We start from the raw sequence: 27,974 nt of genomic DNA, 5'->3' as shown, positions 1-27,974 counted from the left end.
ATGCTGCCTGATCCTGCTCAGGTAGCTCAGTCAGTGGAGCTGCAGAATGGTAAAAAGATGGTCATAGGTGTGAGTTACATATTTTTCTCATCCTGTGACACAAGTAAGGCTACATATTTTTCTCATCCTGTAACATAATTAAGGCTACATATTTTTCTCATCCTGTAACATAATTAAGGCTACATATTTTTCTCATCCTGTAACATAATTAAGGCTACATATTTTACTCATCCTGTAACATAATTAAGGCTACATATTTTACTCATCCTGTAACATAATTAAGGCTACATATTTTACTCATCCTGTGACAGAAGTAAGGCTACATATTTTACTCATCCTGTGACACAAGTAAGGCTACATATTTTTCTCATCCTGTAACATATAAGTAAGGCTACATATTTTTCTCATCCTGTGACATATAAGTAAGGCTACATATTTTTCTCATCCTGTGACAGAAGTAAGGCTACATATTTTACTCATCCTGTAACATATAAGTAAGGCTACATATTTTACTCATCCTGTGACACAAGTAAGGCTACATATTTTTCTCATCCTGTAACATATAAGTAAGGCTACATATTTTTCACATCCTGTGACACAAGTAAGGCTACATATTTTTCACATCCTGTGACACAAGTAAGGCTACATATTTTTCTCATCCTGTAACATATAAGTAAGGCTACATATTTTTCTCATCCTGTGACACAAGTAAGGATACATATTTTTCTCATCCTGTGACACAAGTAAGGCTACATATTTTTCTCATCCTGTGACACAAGTAAGGCTACACATTTTTCTCATCCTGTAACATATAAGTAAGGCTACATATTTTTCTTATCCTGTAACATAATAAAGGCTTATTATTTTTCTCATCCTGTGACATAAGTTAGGATACATATTTTTCAGATTATTGACATTGCAATTTAAAACACATGTTAGCTGTTTAAAGGTCAAATGTTTTGTTGGAAAGGAATGATAATGAAGTTTAATATGCTAAATGGCATTTTTATATCTCTGAAACGTGTCACCAGCTTAGGGATAAACACAATGACATTGTGACTGTTTATATAGGATGTATTGTAGTCATTAAAGGTCATCTATAGCTTCTCTCAGCAAATATTAATTTTGCAAACTTTGAAAATTGGAAGCTAAGCAGTTGCCTTATGTCTATAGATAATCTATTGAATGGTTTCTGATATCTCCGCTAGTTGAATAACTGCAGTTAAAACAGATAAACGAGTGGAGGAAGAATATTTCCCGATGGTTTCTAGATGCTCTCCCACAGTATATCTTTTCTTGAGTCAGCACTAATCTAGCCTGTGTTTCTCTTCAAACGAAATTTGATGGATCTTAATTCTTTTAGAGAGGGATTGAAACAAATTGCAACATTTATCTTCATAAGTTATCTCCCATCTACAGGTGAAATCTACTTCTGATGGAAATTTATTTATTCCGGATATATAGAGAAATAAAGATTTCTTCTCGGAAAATGATGGAATTTTAAAGAGGTAATTTGAATTTTTGCTGATTTTGAAATTTAAATTGAATAAACAAAAAATAGGATGTATGATTACTCTATCAATGGATGTAGATTTAAGAATTCTCTGATATGTTAAACAATAAATCTTTATGTTTCCTGCTTATAATTGGCTATTTTATTTTGTTCAAAATGTTGATTTCAAACTATTTTGTTACAGGACATAGTTATGTAAGATTCAAAGGCATAATTCCATTACCTACAAGTGAAGAATAATAGGACAAAATAGCATAAGATAACATGACTGTATTTTTATATTTTCTATTTCTTTAAACACCTTCTTTCTTTCTGTAAAATGTTTTGTAGGAGTTGTTTAGAAAATAGTTCCAATTTTCCATTTTTTTTTCTGTTAGTCTGCATGGCCAATAATGAGAAATACATTACATTAATTATGTTTTAATATACAGCTTAAAATGGCATTATGCTAATTTTTTCTCTGTCAAGCTGAGATAAGGTTGTTGTGTATGTAAAAAGATTTACTTTTTTAATAGCGATCGAACAATAACTGATAATTACAAATATTTAGGATAAAATAAAAAAAATAAAATAAAGCTGCCGAAAATACAAAAAGTCTGTCCTGCTCTTTCTATAAATTGGACATTACCGATAATTTCTGAAGGATATTTATAGACATTTGTGTGGGTCACGAGGGTTATTGATCACTCAGGTGACGTTTATTATAAAATTGAAAAACAAATATGACTAAATGTAAAGTTACTTTAATTTTACCTGAACATTTACCATTAACTCTTGGATGGGCGTAATGTCACTTTAATTAGTTTGAACAATGTATCAATATTATGATGATAACATAAGCAGGGCTTCCTGATATTGTATAGAAATTGTTACAAAAGACCTGTAAATGTTGCTTTTCCCAGTAGCATGTCAAGTAAGAATTGCGCTTGCTGTTTTTATTAGAAACTTTCCACAGTTCTAATTAGTTTTGGCTGTGAGACCTACAACAATATTGCAGTCTGATGACAGGTCTTCTAAATAATTCATTACTTTATTTCGTACCAGTTCCATGAAATTCTACAGAATTACGGTAATTGGTAAAGTAATTGTCTTAAATTGCTACTTATATTGTTAAATATTAATCACTTGCGATGCGTGCTGGCAACATGTTCCAAACGCAGCAGCATGTAGTCATCACCCTGTCTATATGCCGTCTGCTTTTGTTAGTTTTGTAAAATTGTCTGTTTGTTTCATGATAGGAATACATTATGTTTGATCTATTACATTTAAATGATCATAGCCTTTTTTATAGGAGAAATTCAATTAAACTGTTTTCAGAGATCAAAGATTTAAAAGGTGCAACCTTGCAAGGTCAATTTTTTTCTGTATGTCAAGGTCACACACACAATTACATTGATTTTTACTTAGTCTTCTTTAAATTCCCTTCATATCAGGTAATTTATTCAAAATGAATTGTAATTTATTCAATATTAATTTAATGGAGACTAAATTACAATTGTTTATTGCACTATCTAATATGCAATGTGCATGTTTAGGGTCACGATTTATAAGGTCACAGTCAAAGGTCATTGACAAACACATTTACTTGATAAGTCAGTATAGATTTCTCACAAAAATTGATTAAGACTGTTTAATCTTATTACTCTCTGATAAATGAAAACATTAAATACAATAAAGTTGTTATTTATTATTATATAATCCAGTTGGCCTTTCATTTAATTGATAACATTGATTCTTTATTTCGATTAATTTCTGTTTTCCCCTGTGAACCAGATTGTGAGGGATGAATTTCAAATAAAGACTGACTGAAAAAATACACTGAATATAGAGACTAATCAATATTTTATCAGACTTTCAGATTATATCTAAACCATCAATCATTTTGCTGCTCCTGAATTTCATCATTATGAAACTATTTCCTAAGTTTTATTTGAATAGAAATTGGGGTAAATGAGGTTGTTTTGATAAGGAAAGGTTGAATTGGGTTTGAAAGTTATTTTATACAAGGGAACTGATAGGTTAAAGTTATTTTATACAAGGGAACAGATATGTTAAAGTTATTTTATACAAGGGAACTGATAGGTTAAAGTTATTTTATACAAGGGAACAGATATGTTTAAGTAATTTTATACAAGGGAACTGATAGGTTTAATTTATTTTATACAAGGGAACTGATAGGTTAAAGTTATTTTATACAAGGGAACAGATATGTTTAAGTAATTTTATACAAGGGAACTGATAGGTTTAATTTATTTTATACAAGGGAACTGATAGGTAAAAGTTATTTTATACAAGGAAACTAATAGGTTAAAGTTCTTTTATACAAGGGAACAGATATGTTAAAGTTATTTTATACACGGGAACTGATAGGTAAAAGTTATTTTATACAAGGGAACAGATATGTTAAAATCATAAGATATGTAAAAGTCATTTTATACAAGGGAACTGATATGTTAAAGTTATTTTATACTAGGGAACTGATAGGTAAAAGTTATTTTATACAAGGGAACTGATAGGTTAAAATGATAAAATCCCTGATTTGAAACACTGATGTGGGATTGAATTCCTCTTGGAATGTTGAGGAAGTTATCTTTCATACTTTAAGAGGTGGGTCCTATAAGATCCTTGCTTGTTAACCAGGTTTTCAACGAAAACCGGGTTATTGTAATGCCGAAGTCGGCGGGCGGGTGGGCGGCCGGGCGTCAACTTTTGGTTTCCGGTCAATAACTTGAGTTTGCTTTGGCCTATTGGCACCAAACTTGGTGTGTAGGTAGCTTATATCAAGAGGCAGCTTGGGATTGCTACCCAGGTGTCTGTGATCAAGGTCAAGGTCACTGTTACTAAAAATAGAAATTCAGTTTCCGCTCAATAACTTGAGTTTGCTTTGACTTATTGACACCAAACTTGGTGTATGGATGGCATATATCAAGAGGCAGCTTGGGATTGCTATCCAGGTGTCTGTGATCAAGGTCAAGGTCACTGTTACTAAAAATAGAATTTCAGTTTCCGCTCAATAACTTGAGTTTGCTTTGGCCTATTGACACCAAACTTGATGAATGGGAAGCTTATATCAAGAGGCAGCTTGGGATTGCTACCCATGTGTCTGTGATCAAGGTTAATGTATTTAGTTTTCATGTTATAACTTGAGTTTGCTTTGACCTTTCACCAAACTTGCTGAGTGGCAGCTTTGGATTACCACTTACATATCTGGGAGCAAGTTCAAGGTCATTTGCTTACAATATAATTTTCAGCTTCTACTCAATAACTTCAGTGCACTTTGACCTATTGATTGCTGTCACATCAAAACTTGGTCGTTGAAAACCTGGTTTTCGTCGCATTGCGGCACTTCTTGTGAAATATTGTTATGGTTGAATGGAGTTTGATCAACACTGTCTTGGCCTGTTAATGTGACTAGGGCAGTTCAAAATCATGGTCTGCACTGTTCACTATTCAGTCAATGCTTATTTTGAAATTTTCCCTAAAAATGATAAATAATTTTGTTCAAGTTGAAAAATCGCACAAGTCCATTTAAGATATTAACAAGTGGACTTTTGAGTAAAAATCTAATTTATAAGGAAAATGACAAGTTCTTATTTTCATATATTAGTTTCTGTTTTAACTCTGTACAGTTTCAAGTTACATTTTCCTGTTAATTATTTATTTAACATTGATGTATTATTAATGTAGCTCTGTAAAATTTAACATGATTTCAATAATGACAGATATTGAGGCATTATGGAGCCTTTATATGCATAATAGACATCATGGTGTGATATAAATGTAGTCAAAGTCATTTCAATTAAAATACCATCATCTTTGTGTCTCCTTAAATTTAATACATGTATATTGATTTTTATGCAATAAAGGTGGATGCTTGCATAACAAATAATTGAAATTTAATTTTCATATTTAGTTTAGCTGGATTTATTATAGATTGTGATTATTTATAATTGACTGAAAATATATGTATTGAAAGTGTTTGGACCTTTGTTGGTAAAGACTGATTGATTTGTCTTATTTTCATTAATAATTTTAAAAACCCCTTCTTTGGTTTTGTCTAAACATATTAATTTAAGCTTGATTGCAAAACAAGTTCTTGCAACTTGTATATATTAATCACTTTCATGTCCACTTTCTGGAACCAATCAGTACTGGTGTCATATGAAGAAACATGGTCGTGACCTGATTAAGGGCTCCAACCTATGATCCCTGAATTGAGAGGCAGACACCTTAACCACTAAGCCACCTCTTGCCTTCTTTAAAAATCATTTTTTAAAGTATCCAGTAAGTATAGAAATGTATATGTGATTCTTTCTCTTATTTTATATACATTGTAAAAGCATTTGTAATTCAAAAGAAAGCTATTTATAGGATCTTGTAAGAAATTTTATCAATGTTTTACAAATCGAAAAAAAATTGGTAAATGAAATGAAATAACTTGGCGATAAAATTCAAATTACGTCAGAAATTATGCTTTTGACATTTCTCTAAATCACACAAGTGGCTTTTGAAGATTTTGTTATTGCTTTTGTAAAGTTTGTTGACATTATTACATGTGTGTTTGATTATTTGAACAGTGATTTTAGTGACTCAGTCTTAACATTTATGTATTATCCTTGAGGCTAACATAAAGGAGAAAGGCGTATAGTTTAATTAATTAACAGGATGATATTTTAAGTACATTCGTATCTTCTTGTGGTATGAATTTATTCTGTATCTCTCTGGTAAGGAATATATATAAATACATTTATATGCCTGAAGTTAATTTTTTTGTGTGGATTTTTTTCAGTATTTTTTTTTTTTTTTTTTTTTTTTTTTTTTTTTTGAAAGGAGATTTTTATATCTGAAGGTTGCTCTTGTTTATAAACATCTTGTTTATAAACAGGATTTTATCTTTATTCTATTTCCTTTGTTGGATATACAGGTACATAGATATATTCTATGAATGGATTTAATTTAAAGGGACTCCACTGCAGTTTTTTCCGACATGACAGGACTAGAAATAATATTTCAAGATTAATGTTCCATTTGATGAAAGTCTTAGAGTTCAAACTTTCAGATCATAATGTTCCATTTGATGAAAGTCTTAGAGTTCAAACTTTCAGATCGTAATGTTCCATTCGATGAAAGTCTTAGAGTTCAAACTTTCAGATCATAATGTTCCATTTGATGAAAGTCTAAGAGTTCAAACTTTCAGATCATAATGCTCCATTTGATGAAAGTTTTAGAGTTCAAACTTTCAGATCGTAATGTTCCATTCGATGAAAGTCTTAGAGTTCAAACTTTCAGATCATAATGTTCCATTTGATGAAAGTCTTAGAGTTCAAACTTTCAGATCATAATGTTCCATTTGATGAAAGTCTTAGAGTTCAAACTTTCAGATCATAATGTTCCATTTGATGAAAGTCTTAGAGTTCAAACTTTCAGATCATAATGTTCCATTTGATGAAAGTCTTAAAGTTCAAACTTTCATAATGTTCCATTTGATGAAAGTCTTAAAGTTCAAACTTTCAGATCATTCACTCACTCCGTTTTTCCAGAATAATTATTGTAAATGTGACAAAAATGACCCAGATTGAAAAGCATTGGAATGATTTTCACTGAAATAGAATAGCAGAGAAATACAATTTTCAATTTATTTCTTTATGTATTTCTTTATTATATTTTGCATATCTTTCTTGTTTAAGTGCCCCAGCTGATCTGTGTAAGAAATTGAATTTTTATGTTTTAAGGCTTTTAAACCTCAGTTGAGTTCCTTGAATAAACATGAAGTTATAAGTCATAAGGATTTGGAAATAATTTGCACAGATTTTGTTATAGCATGAAAGTTCTATTGATTAGGTATTACATCATATGACAGTATTGAAATGTGTGTGCAATGACTTGGTCAATCAATAGTGATATATTGTTGAGTATTGATCTATAAAACATCAATGTCTTATTTTGTTTTTGATCAGTAATTGAAAAAACAACAACAACTTGATAATGTCACAATATGAAAAAATAATTAGGTAGACAATTAAATGTACATGTGTATACAAATCATGTACAAGTATAGACATCAGTTAATGAACAATAGAGATAGAGAAAATAGATTAGTCATACTTCACCAGTTAAACTTGATTTCCTATATATGTGTCTGTAAATTTAAGCTGTCAAGCTGGAGAGGAAACAGATTAATATGGAACATAAAGTGATGTAATTAGAATTTGAACCATAAATATGCCATATCAGAATTGATATTTAAAGGCTATTTAATTAATAAATTATATTATTATTATTAACTGTCTCTTACTCTAGACTTAGTTGTGTTATAATTGAATCAGGCATGTTTAGGATTCAATATTATTTTTACGACAATAACATGCCCCTTACTTCTGTGGGTTTGAATCTGGTAAAGGACTCTAGATTCTCTATTGCAAGGAAGTTGTCCAGCTTGCTTACAGATCAAGGGTTCTACTCAGGTGCACATAATTGCGCCTGAAATCATGCATTTAGATACATCTGAAATCTTCCCCTTCCTGTCTGACTAGATTAGTCATGGTATTATGTCAGGTTTTATGAAACATTTTTTTTATGATTTAAGTTGTGTTTTTATACCCCCAAAAACGAAGTTTGGGGGGGTATATAGGAGTCACCCGGTGGTCGGTCGGTCGGTCGGTCGGTTGGTCGGTCGGGCGGTCGGTCGGGCGGTCCAGACGTCCGTTGCATTTTCCTTGTCCGGAGCATAACTTGAAAACTAATGGTTGGAATTCAATATAACTACATACAATGGTCAAGCACATTGAGAGGAAGTGCAGTGCACAAGAACCATAACTCTATCTTGACTAAATACAGAGTTATTGCCCTTTGTTACTTTTCCTTGTCCAGGGCATAACTTGAAAACTACTGGTTGGAATTCAAAACAACTTCATACAATTGTCAAACACAATAAGGGGAAGTGCAGTGCACAAGAACCATAACTCTATCTAAAGTAATTACAGAGTTATTGCCCTTTGTTACTTTTCCATTGCTTTTTTTTTTGTCCGTTGCATTTTCCTTGTCCGGAGCATAACTTGAAGACTAATGGTTGGAATTCAATATAACTACATACAATGATCAAGCACATTGAGAGGAAGTGCAGTGCGTAAGAAACATAACTCTATCTTGACTAATTACAGAGTTATTGCCCTTTGTTACTTTTCCTTGTCCATGGCATAACTTGAAAACTACTGGTTGGAATTCAAAACAACTTCATACAATTGTCAAACACAATAAGGGGAAGTGCAGTGCACAAGAACCATAACTCTATCTAAAGTAATTACAGAGTTATTGCCCTTTGTTGCTTTTCAATTGCCTTCTTTTTTTTGTCTGGAGCATTACTTAAAGACTAATGGTTGGAATTCAATATAACTGCATACAATGGTCAAGCACATTGAGAGGAAGTGCAGTGCATAAGAACCATAACTCTATTTAAAGTAATTACAGAGTTATTGCCCTTTATTACTTTTTCATTGCTTTCTTTTGTCCGGACCATAACTTGAAGACTAATTGTTGGAATTCAATATAACTTCATACAATGGTCCAGCACATTGAGAGGAAGTGCAGTGCACAAGAACCATAACTCCATTTTGACTTATTACAGAGTTACTGCCCTTTGTGTCTTTTCCTTGTCCAGAGCATGACTTTAAAACTACTGGTTGGAATTCAAAACAACTTCATACAATGGTCAAGCACAATAAGGGGAAGTGCAGTGCACAAGAACCATAACTCCATCTTTACTAATTACAGAGTTATTGCCCTTTGTTACTTTTCCATTGCTTTCTTTTGTCCGGACCATAACTTGAAGACTTATTGTTGGAATTCATTATAACTTCATACAATGGTCAAGCACATTGAGAGGAAGTGCAGTGCATAAGAACCATAACTCCATCTTGACTAATTACAGAGTTACTGCCCTTTGTTACTTTTCCTTGTCCAGAGCATGACTTGAAAACTACTGGTTGGAATTCAAAACAACTTCATACAATGGTCAAGCACAATAAGGGGAAGTGCAGTGCACAAGAACCATAACTCCATCTTGACTAATTACAGAGTTATTGCCCTTTGTTACTTTTCCTTGTCCAGAGCATAACTTGAAAACTACTATTTGGAATTCAGTACAACTTCATACAGTTGTCAAGGACATTCAAAGGAAGTGCAGTGCACAAGAGCCATAACTCCATTTTGACAAAATACAGAGTTACTGCCCTTTGATACTTTTCCTTGTTGGGAGCATAACTTAAAACGTACTGGTTGGAATTCAAAACAACTTCATACAATGGTCAAGCACAATAAGAGGAAGTGCAGTGCACAAGAACTATAACTCTATCTTCAGTATTTATAGAGTTATTGCCCTTTGTTCTTTTTCTTTGTCTTTCTGGACTTATTACAGAGTAATTCAATTAAACTTCATCAATGGCCAACCACATTGAAAGGAAATGCAACATACATGAACCACAATTATCTTTAATTGCCCACAACCATAACTCTATGTTTCAATTCTTTTACAAGGTATTCTGTTACTAGTAACATCCTCATTTCCGAAGCAGACTTGTGGGGGTATTAATCACATTTAGTGATAGTTCTAGTTTACATTTTGTATTATCTAACAGGAAGTGCAATGTAAATACTTAAATTTTATTTGTTTACATTGTGTTTAGTTTATCAAGGGGATTTTTTGCTTAAATTTACATAAAAAAAATAGAAGATACCTTTGAGTGATCGTTATGTATGTTTTAACATGACATCACTGTTATTTACTGTAGCTAGTTTCATGTACATATATGTAACATGCTTAACAATGTTGTTTTACAAGCAAAGAGGTCATCACGTAGGTCTTTTACCATTACTACCAGCACTTAACAGGGCTGTAATGCTTGCAGAGCTTAAAACTGGTGTTCAACCCTTGATATGTCTATACATGATTTTATAATACCTTATAGTTTTTACCAAAACCAAATATTTTTGTATGAGCTTGAAAGTAATTATGAAATCTTTATTTTTTTCAGCAAATCACCGAAAGAGTGCTGTAGAGTTACTGGAGGAATCTAAAGGGTCATATGTTAAAAGCACAAAAGTACTTAACCATAAACAAGAGCTGAAACATCCAGAAAACCTCTCTGTTGGAAACGGGTATGGTATATTAAAATAATAAAAATGCAATTTACAATTTTGCAAAAAGTTATACATGTTCATGATCCCTTTCCTTGCCTGGAAAAAATATCTATGTAATAGATCTAGACTTGCACGGTAAAGATTGAAATTGAAGAGGATTAATCATATAACATATTGAACTTGCCCTAGTATGAAAATAAAATTGGAGCTGTCAGTTGTTAAAGGGTTATCAGGGTAAAGGTAAAAAGTGGATCAGTCAAATGTTTAGATTCCATTGAGTCTTGATTGTGCTTGCTAATCTTGGTCTGCACATAAGACTGAGTTTGAATATAAGCAGGACAGTCTGACTTCTAGCATAGACAAGTTTGTAATGCTGCTAATGTTCAATGGTTTATAATGAAATAAACTTGTCATACTGGTAGGTGCTGATTGTTAATTTTAAGCGAGTTGATCAGGGTACAGTATAGATTCTGATCAGACTGCTAGGAAGTGCAGACTCGTCATTTTCTAAACTGATGCAATAGTGTGTCATTATCACAAAACGAACTTTCAGTACGCAGTAACATATATTACACTAGATTTTATAAACTCAATAATTTGACTTGACTTGAAATGGCACTTTAACTGCATGGAGGAAATGAGGAATGATGTTTGACAGACAGTGCATTTAACTGTTCCATTAAAATCTCTTGATTAAAAGAAAACTAAAGTAATGGATGAGGAACTTGTTTTGTTTTATGTAAAGCAAAACAAATATTCCATTCTTGTCATATATTTAATTGCATCATTAGAAATCTTGGTTTCATTTACATTAATTATGTATCTAAATGTTAGTTTGTAATTATGAATGGATTATCATACAAAACTATTTATAGTCAAGCTAAATATATGCTTTGGATTATTTGTTTCAACTGATCATAGCTTGCAATAAACCATTTGGCTACCAATATGTTAGTGTAAGAATTTGTTGGATCTTTGAGATGGCATCAATCAAAAAATACCTTAAACTAAGGTTTTTGTGTCGCCTCTACGGAGTAGTGGCGACATATAGGGATCACTTCTCCGTCGTCTGTCTGTCCGTCTGTCTGTCTGTCTGTCTGTCTGTCTGTCCGTCCGTCACAAAACTTGTCCGGACTACCCCTCATAAACTACCGGTGCAATTTCATCCAAACTTTACAGGAATGATCAGTATCAAGTCTAGTTGTGCATATTGTCAGCATTTTCCGGTTCAATGTTTTTTGTTAGAGTTATGGCCCTTTAATAATTTTTAATTTTAAAGTTTGTCCGGACTACTTCTCTTATACCACTAATGCAATTTCAATGAAACTTTACAGGATTGATCTGTAGCTCAAGTCCTTGCGCATATTGCAAGGGTTTTCCGGTTGAATGATTTTTGGCCGAGTTATGGCCGTTTGATAAAAAGGTGTTTTTTTCTGTGTGTTGCCAGATACACAATAGCTTGTCTGGACTACTCCTCATAAACTACTGGTGCAATTTCATCCAAACTTTACAGGAATGATCAGTACCAAGTCTAGTTGTGCATATTGTCAGCATTTTCCGGTTCATTGATTTTTGTCAGAGTTATGGCCCTTTAATAATTTTTATTTTTAAAGTTTGTCCGGACTACTTCTCTTATACCACTAATGCAATTTCAATGAAACTTTACAGGATTGATCTGTAGCTCAAGTCCTTGCGCATATTGCACGGGTTTTCCGGTTGAATGATTTTTGGCTGAGTTATGGCCCTTTGATAAAAAGGTGTTTTTTTTTCTGTCTGTTGCCAGATACGCAAAAGCTTGTCCGGACTACTCCTCATAAGCTACTGGTGCAATTTTATCCAAACTTTACATGATTGATCAGTACCAAGTCTAGTTGTGCACTGTCCGTCTGTCTGTCCGTCTGTCACAAAATTTGTCCCAACATGAAATTGGCCATTATGAGGCGACACATGTGATTACTGATCGCTCTTGTTTTACATAATGGGAAAGGAAATAATTTTTTGAGGTTACTGTTCCATAACTCAATTTCAACATTTCAGATCATTCACTCACTCCTTTTTCCAGCATTATTCTAATTGTGGAAAATTATCTGAAATTGAAAAGCGTTGCAATGCTCTTAACTCAAATTGGGTTCAAAGTAGCACAAAATACGACTTTCAACTTGTTTTTGTGTATATTTCTTAATTTTTCTTTTACACATCATTCTGTTTTAAGCAATACATGCTGATATTTGTAAGAAATTGACAAATCTTATATTTTTAGGCTTTAGGACTTGAATGGAGTTCCTTTAACTTACTGGAACTAAAACTACCAGAATATTGCAAGCCCTTTTCTGTTGATAGCTTAATTTTTGTATTTCTATATCTGTAACTCCTTAACAGACTGCTTCAAATTGAAAGCAAGGCTAAAACATCACACAAAATCAGCAGGTTAAGGTTTGAAATAAATTTTGTTGACAAAGAAAGAGTTATGCTTAGGAATAACCAAGGCAGTCATCAAAATAAATTGCTGTCTGCCTTATTTCTGAATTTGCTTACAGAATTGGCTAAATCATATGTATATATGTAATCCCATTGCAGATTATAGGTTTTATGCATTTATCATATACAGAGACAGTCTTTATGTCTTTCCTTTTCTATTTTATTGGCACATAAATTTGGTAGGTCTGCAGCATCTTGACAGTATAAGAACAGAGGTTTCATTGTCTTATTGTGGAGTTAATTTTAAAAAACGAGACAGTTCAGATAAACATGGTACTGGTATTGATGATTGATTTAAGCCTGTAGGGTTTATATAAAGAAAAAATTGTGGCTGACTTGTATGGGATTTTTCGTTTTAGGATTGGTCTTTATTACCCCCTCCCCCATATTATCATCCCTCATATAAAGAAATAAAGATAAGATATGAATAATGATTAGGTTTCCCTATTTATTTGTGTAGACAACTGTTGAGTATATAAGGAATTGCAAGAACTACATTGTCTTAACCTTTGCCATGATAAACACATGTGTCCTGCATATCCATTTTGATAAGTAGGGATTTTTTTATATATCCAATCAGCCATTTGAAAAGAGTCTGGGGCGTGTCCCTGACCTAGCGGTTAAGGTTAATATTGGATAAATTACACAATATTAGCAGGTTGTGAGTTTGTAAAAACAGTGAAACAGTAAAACATAGTCCAACATGGCAGTTAAAAATGTTGCAAGCTTGGTTTGATTTTTTTGGGCCTGGTTAATGGTTAAACATTTCTTTTATTGCTGGTTCCTTGAAGAGAGAGTAATGTTTTCACTGCTACTTCCTCATTCACCGCAATGTCCGGTTGTCTTTCATCTTCTCAGAGAAAAGGAAGCTATGTTGGCGTCAAGACTTCATTAATCTATGTGTGACAATTTCTGTCAATAATTGATAAGGCTATCTCAGATAGACAATCAACTAGACAATCTTTCAAAGTACAATTATATAAATGCATAGTTTCTAGCTGAATATGATGCGCAAAAGAATATTAATTACCAGTAACACATTTGACATGGTTATAGGAGCTCTGCTAAGCATAAAAACATAAAAAAGTTAATTATTTCATTAAGATCAATTTGGGCACTTTAAACATAAAAATATGCAATAGATAATAAAGAAATATACTATGAAATTAAAGTGAAAATCAATTCTTAGTTCTATTTCTTGTATGAATGGAAATACAATGTAAAAGCGCTTTTTTGCCATTTTGCATAACAAATTGTTATTATGGAAAAATGGAGTGAGCGAATGTTTTGAGCTTTGCATGCAATTTGATGGAATAGGAAATCTTGAAAAAAATATTTCCAATCTCTTTTTGTCAGAAAATCTCTATGGATTACTTTTTTATGCTTTAAAAGCATTAGCTCTCTGTTCTAGACTTGACCATCTTTTCTTGCAAATGGATGCTAAGTTTACTTCTAAAACAAGTCACTGTAAATCTTTCATTGTGTTGCTCTTATGTGATTAAAATTATTCTAAAAACAATGTGTAAAAAAAATAGAGTAGTCACCAGAGTACCCATTATCCATCTTTTCAGAACATTTATTTACCCTTTTAAAATGCCCTTTTTCATATATTTAATCTACCTTTGGTTTGAAGTTCATTTCTTTTGGGTCAAGGTCATAAAAAGGCTTTTCTTACTTTTCCCCTATCTGGCTGTTGTTATTGGAATTGTCAAAGCACTTTTAGTGAGTATTTGTCAGTATTACTGACCATGACTGAAGGTAAAAAAAATTTTTGCTTTATTTTTGCTATAACTGGCAATGAAGTACATTTTGTAGCTTGATTTTTGCCTTTGGAAATGGAAAAAAATGTGTGTTTCAATGGTACATAAAGCTCATGTTTGGGTTTGCTAGGATTTCAGACACAAAAATATAAGGGATTTGGCTAATTTCTTTCATTTGACGAAAATCTCATGTTTTTCTATTTGCATTTAACAGCTGGAACTGGAGTATGATCATCTTACATTATCCCAATATTGACAGAGTTTATGTTAACCAATATAAAGCTTGTCCATGGTCCAAGGTTATAAAGACATTTTCTAAGCTCAAACTCAGATCTACATTATTTGATTGATTAGAAACCAGCCTAGAATGTACATTGACCAATGAAAATCCTGAGATTTGAGACTGAACTTGAAAAAAAGTTATATATATCACCAAGGCCAGCCCTGCAGTTCATTTGTGTTTTCACTTGTCACTTTACTGTCAGCGGATCAATTTTTATTTTGTATATTACTTAACCTAGCATTCTGAATAAATCATAACTTAAAAAAAATGAATTTGAAAGCTTCTATCACAAAACATCTTTAATCAGTTTCAACCAACTCACAAATTATGTTTTGCAACCACAATCCTTCAATATTTTAGCAAGAAAAAACTTGCTGGTGTTACGCCTGTGTGTAATCATTTCATCAAACAAGCTTAACTTATGATCTAGAGAAGATGTGGGTATTTCAATCATACAAATTCTGGGGTCTTAACCTGTCTTCATTGGTGTATCAACATGGCTTGTAACCATTTTGTCTGCTTTAAACTTTCGGCTTTTATTGGCAGGAAGAAGACGGATGACTTTAATGTTATTTATTGATAATCAATGATGAACATTGGGGGGAATACGCCAACATTAAACAAATAACAACCATGTCTTTCCATTGAAATTGATAGTGGGATAATAGCAGTTTTGCATGCTCTTGAAAATAATGGGTGAGATGTGTTCTGTAAATAAGGAAACTAAGTAAAAAGAAAAAAAAAAAGTTTTGAGAAGACAGAAACATGTATTTTATGCTGATATTTCAGTGTTTTGTTTACCTTTTTACTTTCGCTTTTCGAAGAAAAAAGCTGGAAGTATTGTTATGAACCACTTGTCGGTCACAAGGTCAATGTCACTGTGACCTGTAATAGGTAATAAGTTAGTGTCCATATTCTCAGAAACTATGGAATCTTTTCACTGCAAACTTGGTTTATTGTAATGATGCTCACATGGAGAGATCATATTTTGCAAGGTTATATTCCCTTTTTAACTTGGGTGTTTTGCCCTGGTTAACCTTTTTGTTAAGGTAAATATCTGTCTAAAATATTCACTTTAAACTTGGAATACTTGGTCACTATCAAAATGATTTGATTTCTACTTTGCTACATTGTGTAAGGTTCTGAGAAAAGTGGATCTGTGCTTGTTCTTGTCAGACAGCTTTTGTTTACTTCAAGAGGTTGAAGGAGTTTCAGTGTGGAGTTGTATACATTTTTTTTTCATTCACAAGAAGTAAATTGCGTTTTAGCATGACAAAGATGCAGCAAAATTGTTAACTGATTATCAGTGATATATTTAAATTTTCAGTTAAATATCAGCTTTGCATCTTTACCTTTAACCTGCTTGATCTAAATATGATTAGCCCTTACCACCAGTGTATAAAACCACTGGTCAGTCTGCATATTATGCATAATTTGAACAGGCTCAATCCTGAGGATCGTTTTGAAACTTTGTCTGTAAAACACAAAATAACACAAGCACAAGAGATATATTTATTTCCTATTATAGGATTATTCACCCTTGTGCAAAGTTTTAAACCTTTATCCAATTATGGTATAGTCTTGTTTAGGTATAGTCTTGAGGTTTTTGAAAATGAATGACTCTGTGAATATTGTGATTCCTGAAAGAATGTTTTTTATTTGAGGACAGTGGGCAAGGTCGGGTAAGTAAGGAGGTTGTAGTAAAACATAATCAGTCTTGTACAGTTGCAACAATTTTAGGCCAGGCTCTCAAAACATACTTATCAGTTAGCAAATAGGGTATCTATCTGGGAAGCGATAAGCTATGCTTCTTAATCATGTTGCCAGGATGAAGCCAAAAAGACAGACTGCCTTAGGTATGATGCCTGATCCACTGTGCTTTCTCTCAGGATAATTTGTTCTTTCTGGATTATTTGAGGGACAATTGCGCTGGCTTGCCATGATGCACTTTAAACTGACTCAATCTAGTTATTGTACTATCTATGTTCATAATGTAAAACATTATTCTTCAAATATTGCCTTGTCTGGTTTTCCCTAGTTTATATATCCTCTTTATTTATTAAATTATTTTTTTTTGCAAATGACAAACACAGTTCCTGCATTTTAAATGTAAAATTAAAACCAATAGAGAGATTCCAAATTGTGTTATACCAACAGGTAACTATTAAAATATACCACAACATAAAATGAATACCAAGGAAAACTGTGGAAATGGTGGTTTTTGCGGTGAAAATTACAATCCTTATATGGTTGCTAGTTCAAATATTGTTTGTGTTTTGTGATTGAAATCCCTGAAAGAGCAAATAGAGCAGGCTAATGCAGATTTAAAGATGTAAATGTGATGTAAAGATGTAAATGTGATGTAAAGATGTAAATTTGATGTAAAGATGTAAATGTGATGCAAAAATGTAGTGTAATGATTGTGTAAGATGTGAGCAATGCATATGTCCATTCTTATCATGATATTATTACCTTTATAAAAAAAAAAACTTGAATAATCTCACAAATTTTATTATCATTTTAATGGTTTTGAAAGCTTGAAGAAATGTGATAAGATTGTCTTCTTTAAACATAACTTTGTGTTTAATAACTTTTCTGTTACACCTGCATGTCATAACTCCATCAGCTCAAGTAGTTTACACACTACAGGTATGCTGGGGTGTTTTCTTGTTAAATGATGAACTGAAATTGTTTTTGGCATTTCAATGGTCATAAATCAAACATTGAGTGGATACAGAAAATCTGTTGCAATATTTCATTTTACAGTTCCGAGATATATGTTTTGTTCCATTTAGTAAAGGCTGAATATATTTTGTAAACAGCATCCTTTCAAGGCTTCAAACTGGGATGGTTAAATCATTCTTAATGCTTGAAATCAAAACAATGTTTTTGAAAATAAATTAAGTAAAATTATTGGTTTATACAGAATTTATTTAAGTTTGATTGTGTAGGAAGCTAGAAGCTTTTGGCACACTCTGTTCCTGGAACCAACCAGTACTTAGCAATGAGTTAAAGGAAACAACGACTTTCTATGACAAATCAGGTTTAAACCTGTTTTTGACATTGTTGCTCTAAGAATGATCAATAGGAAACCAAAGGTACCTTGAGTAATTCTGAAGTAATTACATTATCAGTGCTGATTATGACCTAGGTAATATTGTACAGAATTGTGGGGATTTGTGCATAAGAGGCATTTCTTAGGTAAACAAGGATTTTGAAGTTTTTTTTAATTTATAGATTTTTCAAATTGCTATATTTAGAGCTGATTTAAAATTTGTATTTTATAATTTAACCCTTCTTTATCTGACCTTATACAGTTAATTTTTTCTTTCATATTTGATCAAGACATTATTAATATGAAAGATTTTGGATTAAGAGTGCTAAATGTAGGCAGCCAGTTTTGGTATTGAGACAACAATGTGCAGGCTGACCTCCTGTCTTTAAACTACATAAAGAATTAACATAAACAAAGTGTTAACTATTACATGATGAATTTGTTCATATGTTCCACAAATTCAGTTCTATAATTGGTATAAAATAAACAGAATGTAAAATACATTAAATTTACAATTTAACCCTTCTTTATCTGACCTTATACAGTTAATTTCTTCTTTCATATTTGATCAAGACATTATTAATATGAAAGATTTTGGATTAAGAGTGCTAAATGTAGGCAGCCAGTTTTGGTATTGAGACAACAATGTGCAGGCTGACCTCCTGTCTTTAAACTACATAAAGAATTAATATAAACAAAGTGTTAACTATTACATGATGAATTTGTTCATATGTTCCACAAATTCAGTTCTATAATTGGTATAAAATAAACAGAATGTAAATACGTGTTTTACTGCAGCTGTAACTGATATTGTAGAACGAAAAGTTACAAAATTTCTCATTTATTACCTTGTAGTAGGTGAAAGTCCGTGTCCATTAATGGAAAGAAGTATTGACAAAATGAACACATTAGCATTACAGTGGTCAAATCTTCAGACTTAAATACTGTCTGGTGATGATAAAAATGTGATTTATGCAAATATTAGCAGACAGACAGACTGATGGACTGACAAAAATGGTGTGTTTTCTTCACTGGGGAATTAAATATCTTTTCATTGTTCCAGTACTGTCTTTTATAGAATTAATAAGTTTTGATTTAACAGAACTATTTTCTTCACCAATTACAGGCTTGTAATAATGAAATTAAAACCTTAATTATTTTTCCTTTATATAATTACAGGGAAGTATTGTCGTTACCAATAACTGCTGGAAAACATTCCCCATCAGATGAGGCTTCTGGTCTATCCAAGGATTGTAACAGACCAGGAGAACGTGACAGCAGCCGATCTCCACCAGCATTCCACAAAGACAATCTCCAGCAAATCTCCATCGACTCCAGTTCTCCGTTATCTGGGAGGAAATTATCTGTGATATCATCTGTATCCTCATCCATATCTCAGTCTTCAAAATCTCCATCAGTAGGCAAAAAGTTGTCAGTGACATCCCAAACTGACATCAAACAGACCTCAACATCTACTAGTTTAGTAACAGAGACGGAACATTCTACTTCTCTAGGGAAAAAGTTGTCAGTCTCATCATCATTTACATCGTCAGTGTCTCATTCAAGTTCTCACAGTCATTCCAAAGATGAGGTTGATGGTTCAAGCTTCAAGACCCCATTGACACCTCCTCCGGTACCCAGCCATAAACCAACTGTGCCTCCAAAGCCTGGCTCTTCTAGCAAGCCTACAACACCACCTAAACCAGGACCAAAGCCCTTAAATCACCAAACTCCAGGTAGTTTAAATCTTTTTTCTTTTTTTATGTATACTAGTATCCTAATTTTGAGGAGACAATAGTAATAAATCTGACACTCTGGTAGTGTCATTTTGCCCGAATATTAAAATTTGCATGTCCTGTTAAAAATTATTATTGGTGGCCATGTCTTAAATTATATGTAGTATATAATTCAATGTAATTAATCATTTTTTTACCCTTTTATTACTAAATTTGTTCAACGACTTGTCTTGCTTGTAAAGTTGGAATTGTCTAATTTTGTTATAAGGGCTTTCAATATCAAAAGACAACCAATGCTTTAAAGTTTGGTCAGGGGGCTAGACTGACAATATGCTGGAGACCTATACAAGTTGTTATCTCCCCTGCAGCCAAATGAAGCTAATTGTATCCTTTGAGGCATTCAAAACAGTTAAAAAAAGGGTTTTGAACAGGTTATTGGGGCAGTTGGCCATCTGCTTAACTTTTTAGCTCACCTGAGCATGCTCAGGGTGAGCTTTTAGGATCGATGATTGTCCGTCGTCCGTTCACATTTAGTTGTTAACACTCTAGCGGTCACATTTTTGCCTCAATCATCATCAAACTTGGTCAGGATGCTTATCTAGTTGATAGCTCGGATGAGTTCGAACATGGGTCATCTCGGATGAGAAACTAGGTCACAAGAGCTAAAAATAGAAAAACCTTGTTAACACTCTAGAGGTCACATTTTTGCCTCAATCATCATCAAACTTGGTCAGGATGTTTGTCTAGGTGATAGCTCGGATGAGCTCGAACATGGGTCATCTCGGATGAAAAAGTAGGTCACCGGAGCTAAAAATAGAAAAACCTTGTTAACACTCTAGCGGTCACATTTTTGCATCAATCATCATCAAACTTGGTCAAGATGCTTGTCTAGGTGATAGCTCGGATGAGTTCGAACATGGGTCATCTCGAATGAAAAAGTAGGTCACCGGAGCTAAAAATAGAAAAACCTTGTTAACACTCTAGCGGTCACATTTTTGCATCAATCATCATCAAACTTGGTCAGGATGCTTATCTAGTTGATAGCTCGGATGAGTTCGAACATGGGTCATCTCGGATGAAAAAGTAGGTCACCGGAGCTAAAAATAGAAAAAACCTTGTTAACACTCTAGCGGTCACATTTTTGCATCAATCATCATCAAACTTGGTCAAGATGCTTGTCTAGGTGATATTTCGGATGAGTTCGAACATGGGTCATCTCGAATGAAAAAGTAGGTCACCGGAGCTAAAAATAGAAAAACCTTGTTAACACTCTAGCGGTCACATTTTTGCATCAATCATCATCAAACTTGGTCAGGATGCTTATCTAGTTGATAGTTCGGATGAGTGTGAACATGGGTCATCTCGGATGAAAAAGTAGGTCACCGGAGCTAAAAATAGAAAAACCTTGTTAACACTCTAGTGGTCACATTTTTGCATCAATCATCATCAAACTTGATCAAGATGCTTGTCTAGGTGATAGCTCGGATGAGTTCGAACATGGGTCATCTCGGATGTAAAACTAGGTCACAGGAGCTAAAAATAGAAAAACCTTGTTAACACTCTAGTGGTCACAATTTTGACTCAATTGTCATCAAACTTGGTCAGGAAACTTGTCTAGGTCATTGCTGGGAAGAAATTGAACATGGGTCATCTCGGATGAAAAAGTAGGTCACCGGAGCTAAAAATAGAAAAATCTTGTTAACACTCTAGTGGCTACTGTTGTGATCCAAATATTCTGTTAATTGGTCTGAAAGTTTGTTTTGATGATTTCTAAGTCAAGTTCGAACATTGGTCATCTTGGATGAAAAAAACTAGGTCACACCGCCCAAATATGGAAAAAACCTTGTTTACATTCTAAGTGGTCACATTTTCGACTCAATTATCATCAAACTTGGTCAGGATGCTTGTATAGGTAATTGCTTGGATGAGTTCGAAATCGCATGTGGAACTAGGTCACCGGAGCAAAAAATAGAAAAATCTTGTTAACACTCTAGTTGCTACTGTTTTGATCCAAGTATCCTTGAAATTGGTCTAAAAGTTTGTTTTGATGATTTCTAGGTCAAGTTTGAATATGTGTCACCTGGGTAAAAAACTAGGTCGCACTGCTCAAATATGGATAATCCTTGTTAACACTGTAGTGGTCACATTTTTGACTCACCTGTCATGAGACTTGGTCAGAATGCTTGTCTAGGTAATTGTTTGGATGAGTTTGATAAATCAGGTGAGCGATCTAGGGCCATCATGGCCCTCTTGTTAATTGTTTTCAAGCAACAAACATAGTTTCAACATTAAGGAAATGGCAAATGATATAGTTTCAACATGAAGGAAATAACAAAAGCAGAAGAAATTAACAATAATTAATTTGATATTATAATCTACATTGAAAATAACTTCTGTCATATGACTCACAAATATATGCATATTTTGCCAAGTATTTGAAGTACTGTTGTCAAAAGTTTATTACATGCATTTTGAATAAACCATTAGATATATGGGTATATTACAGTTGTAAATCAAAAGTGACATAATTAATTGTTGTTTTTGAAAAGTATAGGATGTTAATTTGCAGCTACTTCCTTTTTTCATCTGTAGAAATGGTATGGATGATTTAAAGGCTTATTGTTTATGAATATAATTATAAATCTCATAAATGCTTTGATTATAAAGCAGTCATAACATAATTCTTTTTATAATTGATATATAATACACTTTATAATAAAACTTAGCAAATTATTATTCGTACTACTCAGTACCATATTTATTTTTGTCTTTTATCAATATTTCAGATAAGCCCATACCTCCTCCTAGACCAGTTCGTAGATTGGTCAAGAGCAATAATACAGAAAATAATATAGAAACATCAGTGGAAGCAATGGCCTCTTCTGATAAGAAGCCTACTCCTAATGTGAAAAGCCAAGCATCTGACAGTCCAGATCAGAAGAGATTCTCATCAGTATCAGCAAGTGCTTGTGAAACTTCCTCAAAAGACAAAAGTGAAAAATCTGGGCCCTTAAGACACAGTATTCATTCCCATACTGAAGGATTTTTAAAACCTCTATGTGTAAATTCTCTAAGTACATCTGTGGGAGTTCTTGTTGAGAGGCATAGATCACCATTACCTAAACCCCGCATTGATAAACAATTAAACGAAATAGAATTACCACCACGACGACAACTTCACAGGTCGCAGTCAGATTTAAGTAACTGCCGACACTCTCGGACAAGTTCTGACTTTTCTGACTTGAGTTCTCGCCTTTCAAGGACTAGTACAGAAGTTGAAAGATTTTTCAATGAAATGGGGATCGATAGATCAGTTCTTGAACCTATGAGGAGGTTGTCTGAAACTAAACATAAAGATCTTTTGGATAGTTTTAGTTCTTTGGATTCTTTAGAAGCACATAGTCTTTCTAGTAGACTCTCCAATGATCTGGAAAGAATGCCTATGGAAAGTGAGCAGGATCTAAGTGGTCGTGATGCAGGGACAACGTCTGTTGTAGAGAGAAACGCTCGGATAATCAAGTGGCTGTGCAATGTTAAAAAAGCTAGAAACGTGTTAGGGAAACCTGTCAAGAAAAAGTCAGAGGCGTCCTGAAATTGGGAACAATTTAATTTGCATATTTTATGTATCTCATACTGTCTAACAGACTGCTTGTTAGTGACTATATATTTTGTTTGTAAATACGATGATTTTTATTCCTGTATCTCTAAAAAGAAAGACAAGTATAATCAATGTTTATTTGAAAATATTTGTACACATGAGTCACACAATGAATTATTTAGGCACGTATTGTATACTTCACTCTTATATTATATCATTGTGGTGGATGCACTTTGGTTAATTACAGATTTCTTTGCATCGTCAGACTGAAAATTACATTTGCGTGGGATCTTTTACAATGAACAGATTTTAGACAGTATTGGTTCTATTGCATGTTCAAATAGCTTTCAGACTGATTGTGTAACATTGGGGATGTGATGTTTGTGATGTCGAAGACTTGATTTGATTAGAAATTAGCCCTGATTTTTTGTGTACATATTTACAATCATCTGTGATAAAAGCTTAATGGTCTCCTATATTGTTATGTGCTGCCTTATCCTTATCATTTCATGTGCATTGTTATATGGAGACCTGTAAAAGTTTTAAATGCTTTTAAATAATATCCATCTCTTTTAAGTTCCATGTACTTAAATCACGCTAAAATGACATTTGTAAAAGTCCCAGCATGAATTTCTATATAAATTCTATATATATTGGGATTGAGGCACAAATATATCTATATATGTTGAATGAAATTGAGACGCTAACAGAATTTTAAAACTAGTCACGTGACTTGAACAAACTCTAATAGTTACAATAACAGATAGTGTGGATATTGTATGATTGAAATAAGTCTAAGCCATTCATTTGGCATGTTTTTTAACGTTTCCAGAGTTCACTGCGACAACTATTGTGAAATCTTAACGCTCTAACCTGACCCACGAGGGTCAAGTTAGAAAACCACCATTTGATTCTTTATAAGGAGAAAAGTTTTTGTTCCTGTGACTGCCTAGTGTATTCATTTTGAGGACATTTAGAGATTAATGAATGTAAAATTTGAAACGAAGAAATGAAAATTTTGCCTGTGTATCCCTTTAAAGCAGCATGCCTCCTGGAGTTAACAGAAAATTTGCCATAACAATGTACTAATATTTAAAAAAATCTCTTCAAATACATAGAGCAGATGAAAAGAATTGAAATATTTCTTGAAAAAGTTCATATTTTGATATGTTTGCTTTGAAAATAAACAGTCTGCTTTTCAGCCATAGGGATATACCTTCTTATATTGTACTATAGAATTATTTCATTATCTGTTTTGTTTCTAGTACCACATAATGGTAAAGAACTATATCTGGATCCGTTAACCAGGAGGCAAGGGATCCAGGATTGTATCAAACTTAGAGGGAAACAAATAAACTGCTTTGGTTTTGTCATTTATTGTAATTTGTGGCACTAAAAAGTTGTAATTAATTATTTACAGTATATGGATGTAAACTTAATCTTAATTAACATACATATTAACTAACTTTAAAATACTATCACAGAACCAAGGCTTGATATCTAATTCTTTGTTTTAACTAATTATCAGGTTCATGTGGATTAAAAAACTTATGTTTTGTATATACAGTATTTTAAGTCTTTAAAGATAAGATTTATATAAAAATTATCAAACAACAAGTTGTTGAGCAATTCTGTACGTTATTATTATAGAGTAAAAGGGTACAAAATCTTTTGATAAAGTTACTGTATTTGATAGTTTAATTTACTGTTATTTTTTACTCTTAAATCAGCATTATACTGAGGAGACAAATTTATCTGAGAACTATGTGTAAATACTTGTACTTTGTTAATAGATCATTCTCTTTAATACCATAGTGTTCATATAATACTTATTATGTTTATTTAGAATATTATGTTAAACTCCTTGAAGGTGCATACAACCAAACTAATTCAAACTATTGCTTTGTCCTCACTCTATGCTGTTAGCTGTTCAATATTGCTGTTTGTTAAAATGTTTGTTCTTTTGTAGAAAATATGGGGGCATCAGTGTTCTGTGAACACATTTTTGGTTTGTGTGGGATTTTATTTTACAGAAGGACCAGTCCATTAAACAATATCAAAGAGAATGTGTTTTATGTATGATGTTGTATATTGATTCATATCACAAAAACTTTTTCTAGCTTCATTTGTGACCATCAAGCTATTCTGTTTAGAGACATAATAAGCTCACTGTTTGCCATGAAGTGATTGATTGTTTGAAATGTCAAATATTTAAGTCAGCAACAGTCTTGTTAAAAATTCAGAAATATTTTGCAGATTTTATGTACTTGCCGTCCATAACTTCTTTTTATCACACAAATGAATTTTCTGTTCTAATTTTAATCATTAATTATGTATTGCCTTATTTCTGTTTATGATAATTTCATAATTTTCATATAAGGTCAGAAATCCTGCTTTGAATGTTGTACAACAAATATGTAGGAAATAACTCAATAAAAAAATAAACTGTATTTGCTACTGGATATCAGTTTTACGGTATCAATTTTTTACACTTTTGGCAATAACTTATAGTGATGGAGCAATAATTATACACATCATTTCCTCTTGGAAGGGGACCAAATCAATACACCATAGACTGCTTAATTTGTTTCACATTTTTACTATGTTTTGTTTCAGAGTTGAAGAATTTCATTAATAACAAAATCCATTATAGAAACAGTTTCTCATTATGAAAAATAGATACATGTACTTTATTTACCTTTGTAATGTATGGTTTGAAAAGTAAAGGAAAATTGTGATGAAAATCATATTTAAGTTTTGTTTATAGAAGAATCATTCTGATATGATCATATGTCGATATCAGATGCCAGTCTTTGTGTACATTCAGAATGAAAATGATGATGAAAATTGTATTAAGTTTAATTCATAGAATTGTTAAAATGCCAGCCAATATGTATAAGTAATGAATGAATTCAGCTTTTTATGTTTTAAAATTTAAATTTTTTTCTTTGGATGGTCTAGAACTAGGGAAAGTGTTTATCTTAATTTCTTGTTAACACCCAATTTTAACGATCCATCTTTAACCAGCATTTTTATTGGCTGATATATGTTTTGATTATTCTGGCATAACAGATTAAGGATTATCTTTTACTTGTACTTAAGATAAAAAAAAATTATAAGCAGGAATTGGCATCACTTTAAATACTTTTATAGAAACTCTTACAATCAACATTCAGGTAGCTGTAAATGTTTGAATTGTTTAGTCTACAACTTGCAATATTGTTCATGAATTTAAGATGATTCCTAAAAAAATGGTTGGTTGAAAGTAGTGCAAAGCCAATACAGTTTGATTTTACTTCATATATATGCTGAATACAATGTTTGTTGATTTTTACTTTTTTTTATCAATCACTGTTTTTAACTGCAATTTACATTGTGTAATTTGGGTTAAGCCTACAAGTATGTGATAATTTTTATGGTATACACAAATCTGTGATTCTTCAGCAAAATAAAATGCCTTTCCGTTCTGTAAGCATTTAGTCTGTATGTATGCAAATTATCTTTAATTATAGAATAAGTGCTCCTCTTTCAAAACGGCTTTGCTTCTTTTCTTTTGGCATGTGATATCAAGTTGACAATATGAAGCCTAGTGAGACTGTCAGGTGTTCAGGCTGGCCTGGCTCTATACTAGTGGCAAACAGATTATCACTTTATGTTCAAGCCGGTTAAGGGTTACTTCTTATTTCTTAAGTTAATACACATACAGTAATATTTTGCTGTTACTAATTTTACCACAACTGCAACCATTTTTGCAAGGAATTGGCAGTATAAATTTGTTTATAAATTTTTATAGATTCTATATAATTTTAGCATAAAAATGTTTCTATATTTTGTGTTACATTCTATGAAAAATCCATTCAAAATTTTTGAGGACTAGACTGAAGTAGGAATGTGTAGTCATCATACAATATTTTTAGATGGCCTATCTAAAACAAAAAAAGTAATAAAAAAAAACAACAAAAAGGAAAATAACAGAAAATATCAATATGCTTTTCTTGACAGTGAGAAATTTTCTTACATTATTGAAAATTAATGAAAAGGACATTAATCAATGCTCACAATATGTTACAGTAAGACTAGAGTTGTTGCCCTTTGATTGTTAAATTTTACAATGGCACAAAGACCATTGTGTTCTTTTGATTACAATTAAAAATCAAAAGAACAACAAAAGTACATTAACTGATCTTTTTTTATATTTAACCATCTTGCTAGTTTAGTTTATTGTTTTTGACATAAACGACAGAGAGGAGCATTTAAACATTATTATGTATATGTATGTATATGTAAGATAAATCATTACATCCTTGGTTGTTAATTATAACATTGTGTTTTATTTACAGAATTATAATTTTTGTTAACAATTTTATGCAAATCAAAATGGGATCATGTTTCAATGAAATATATCATTATACATAA

General features: G+C 32.4%; 1 protein-coding gene across 1 annotated transcript; it reads left to right on the top strand.

Annotated features, from left to right (window-relative positions):
* LOC132740595 (uncharacterized) lies at positions 1-27,974 on the top strand. Its single transcript, XM_060728531.1, has 5 exons — positions 1-69; positions 6,192-6,237; positions 10,543-10,666; positions 19,404-19,960; positions 22,747-27,974. The coding sequence occupies exons 1-5, from the start codon at positions 1-3 to the stop codon at positions 23,550-23,552; spliced, it is 1,602 nt and encodes a 533-aa protein (XP_060584514.1). The 3' UTR covers positions 23,553-27,974.

This window comes from Ruditapes philippinarum, unplaced genomic scaffold (assembly GCF_026571515.1).
Source record: "Ruditapes philippinarum isolate M1 unplaced genomic scaffold, ASM2657151v2 ctg4580_1_1_1_1, whole genome shotgun sequence".
Taxonomy (NCBI): Eukaryota; Metazoa; Mollusca; class Bivalvia; order Venerida; family Veneridae; genus Ruditapes; species Ruditapes philippinarum.
The sequence above is the reverse complement of the archived record's forward strand: the minus strand, read 5'-3'. Positions and strand labels throughout refer to the sequence as shown.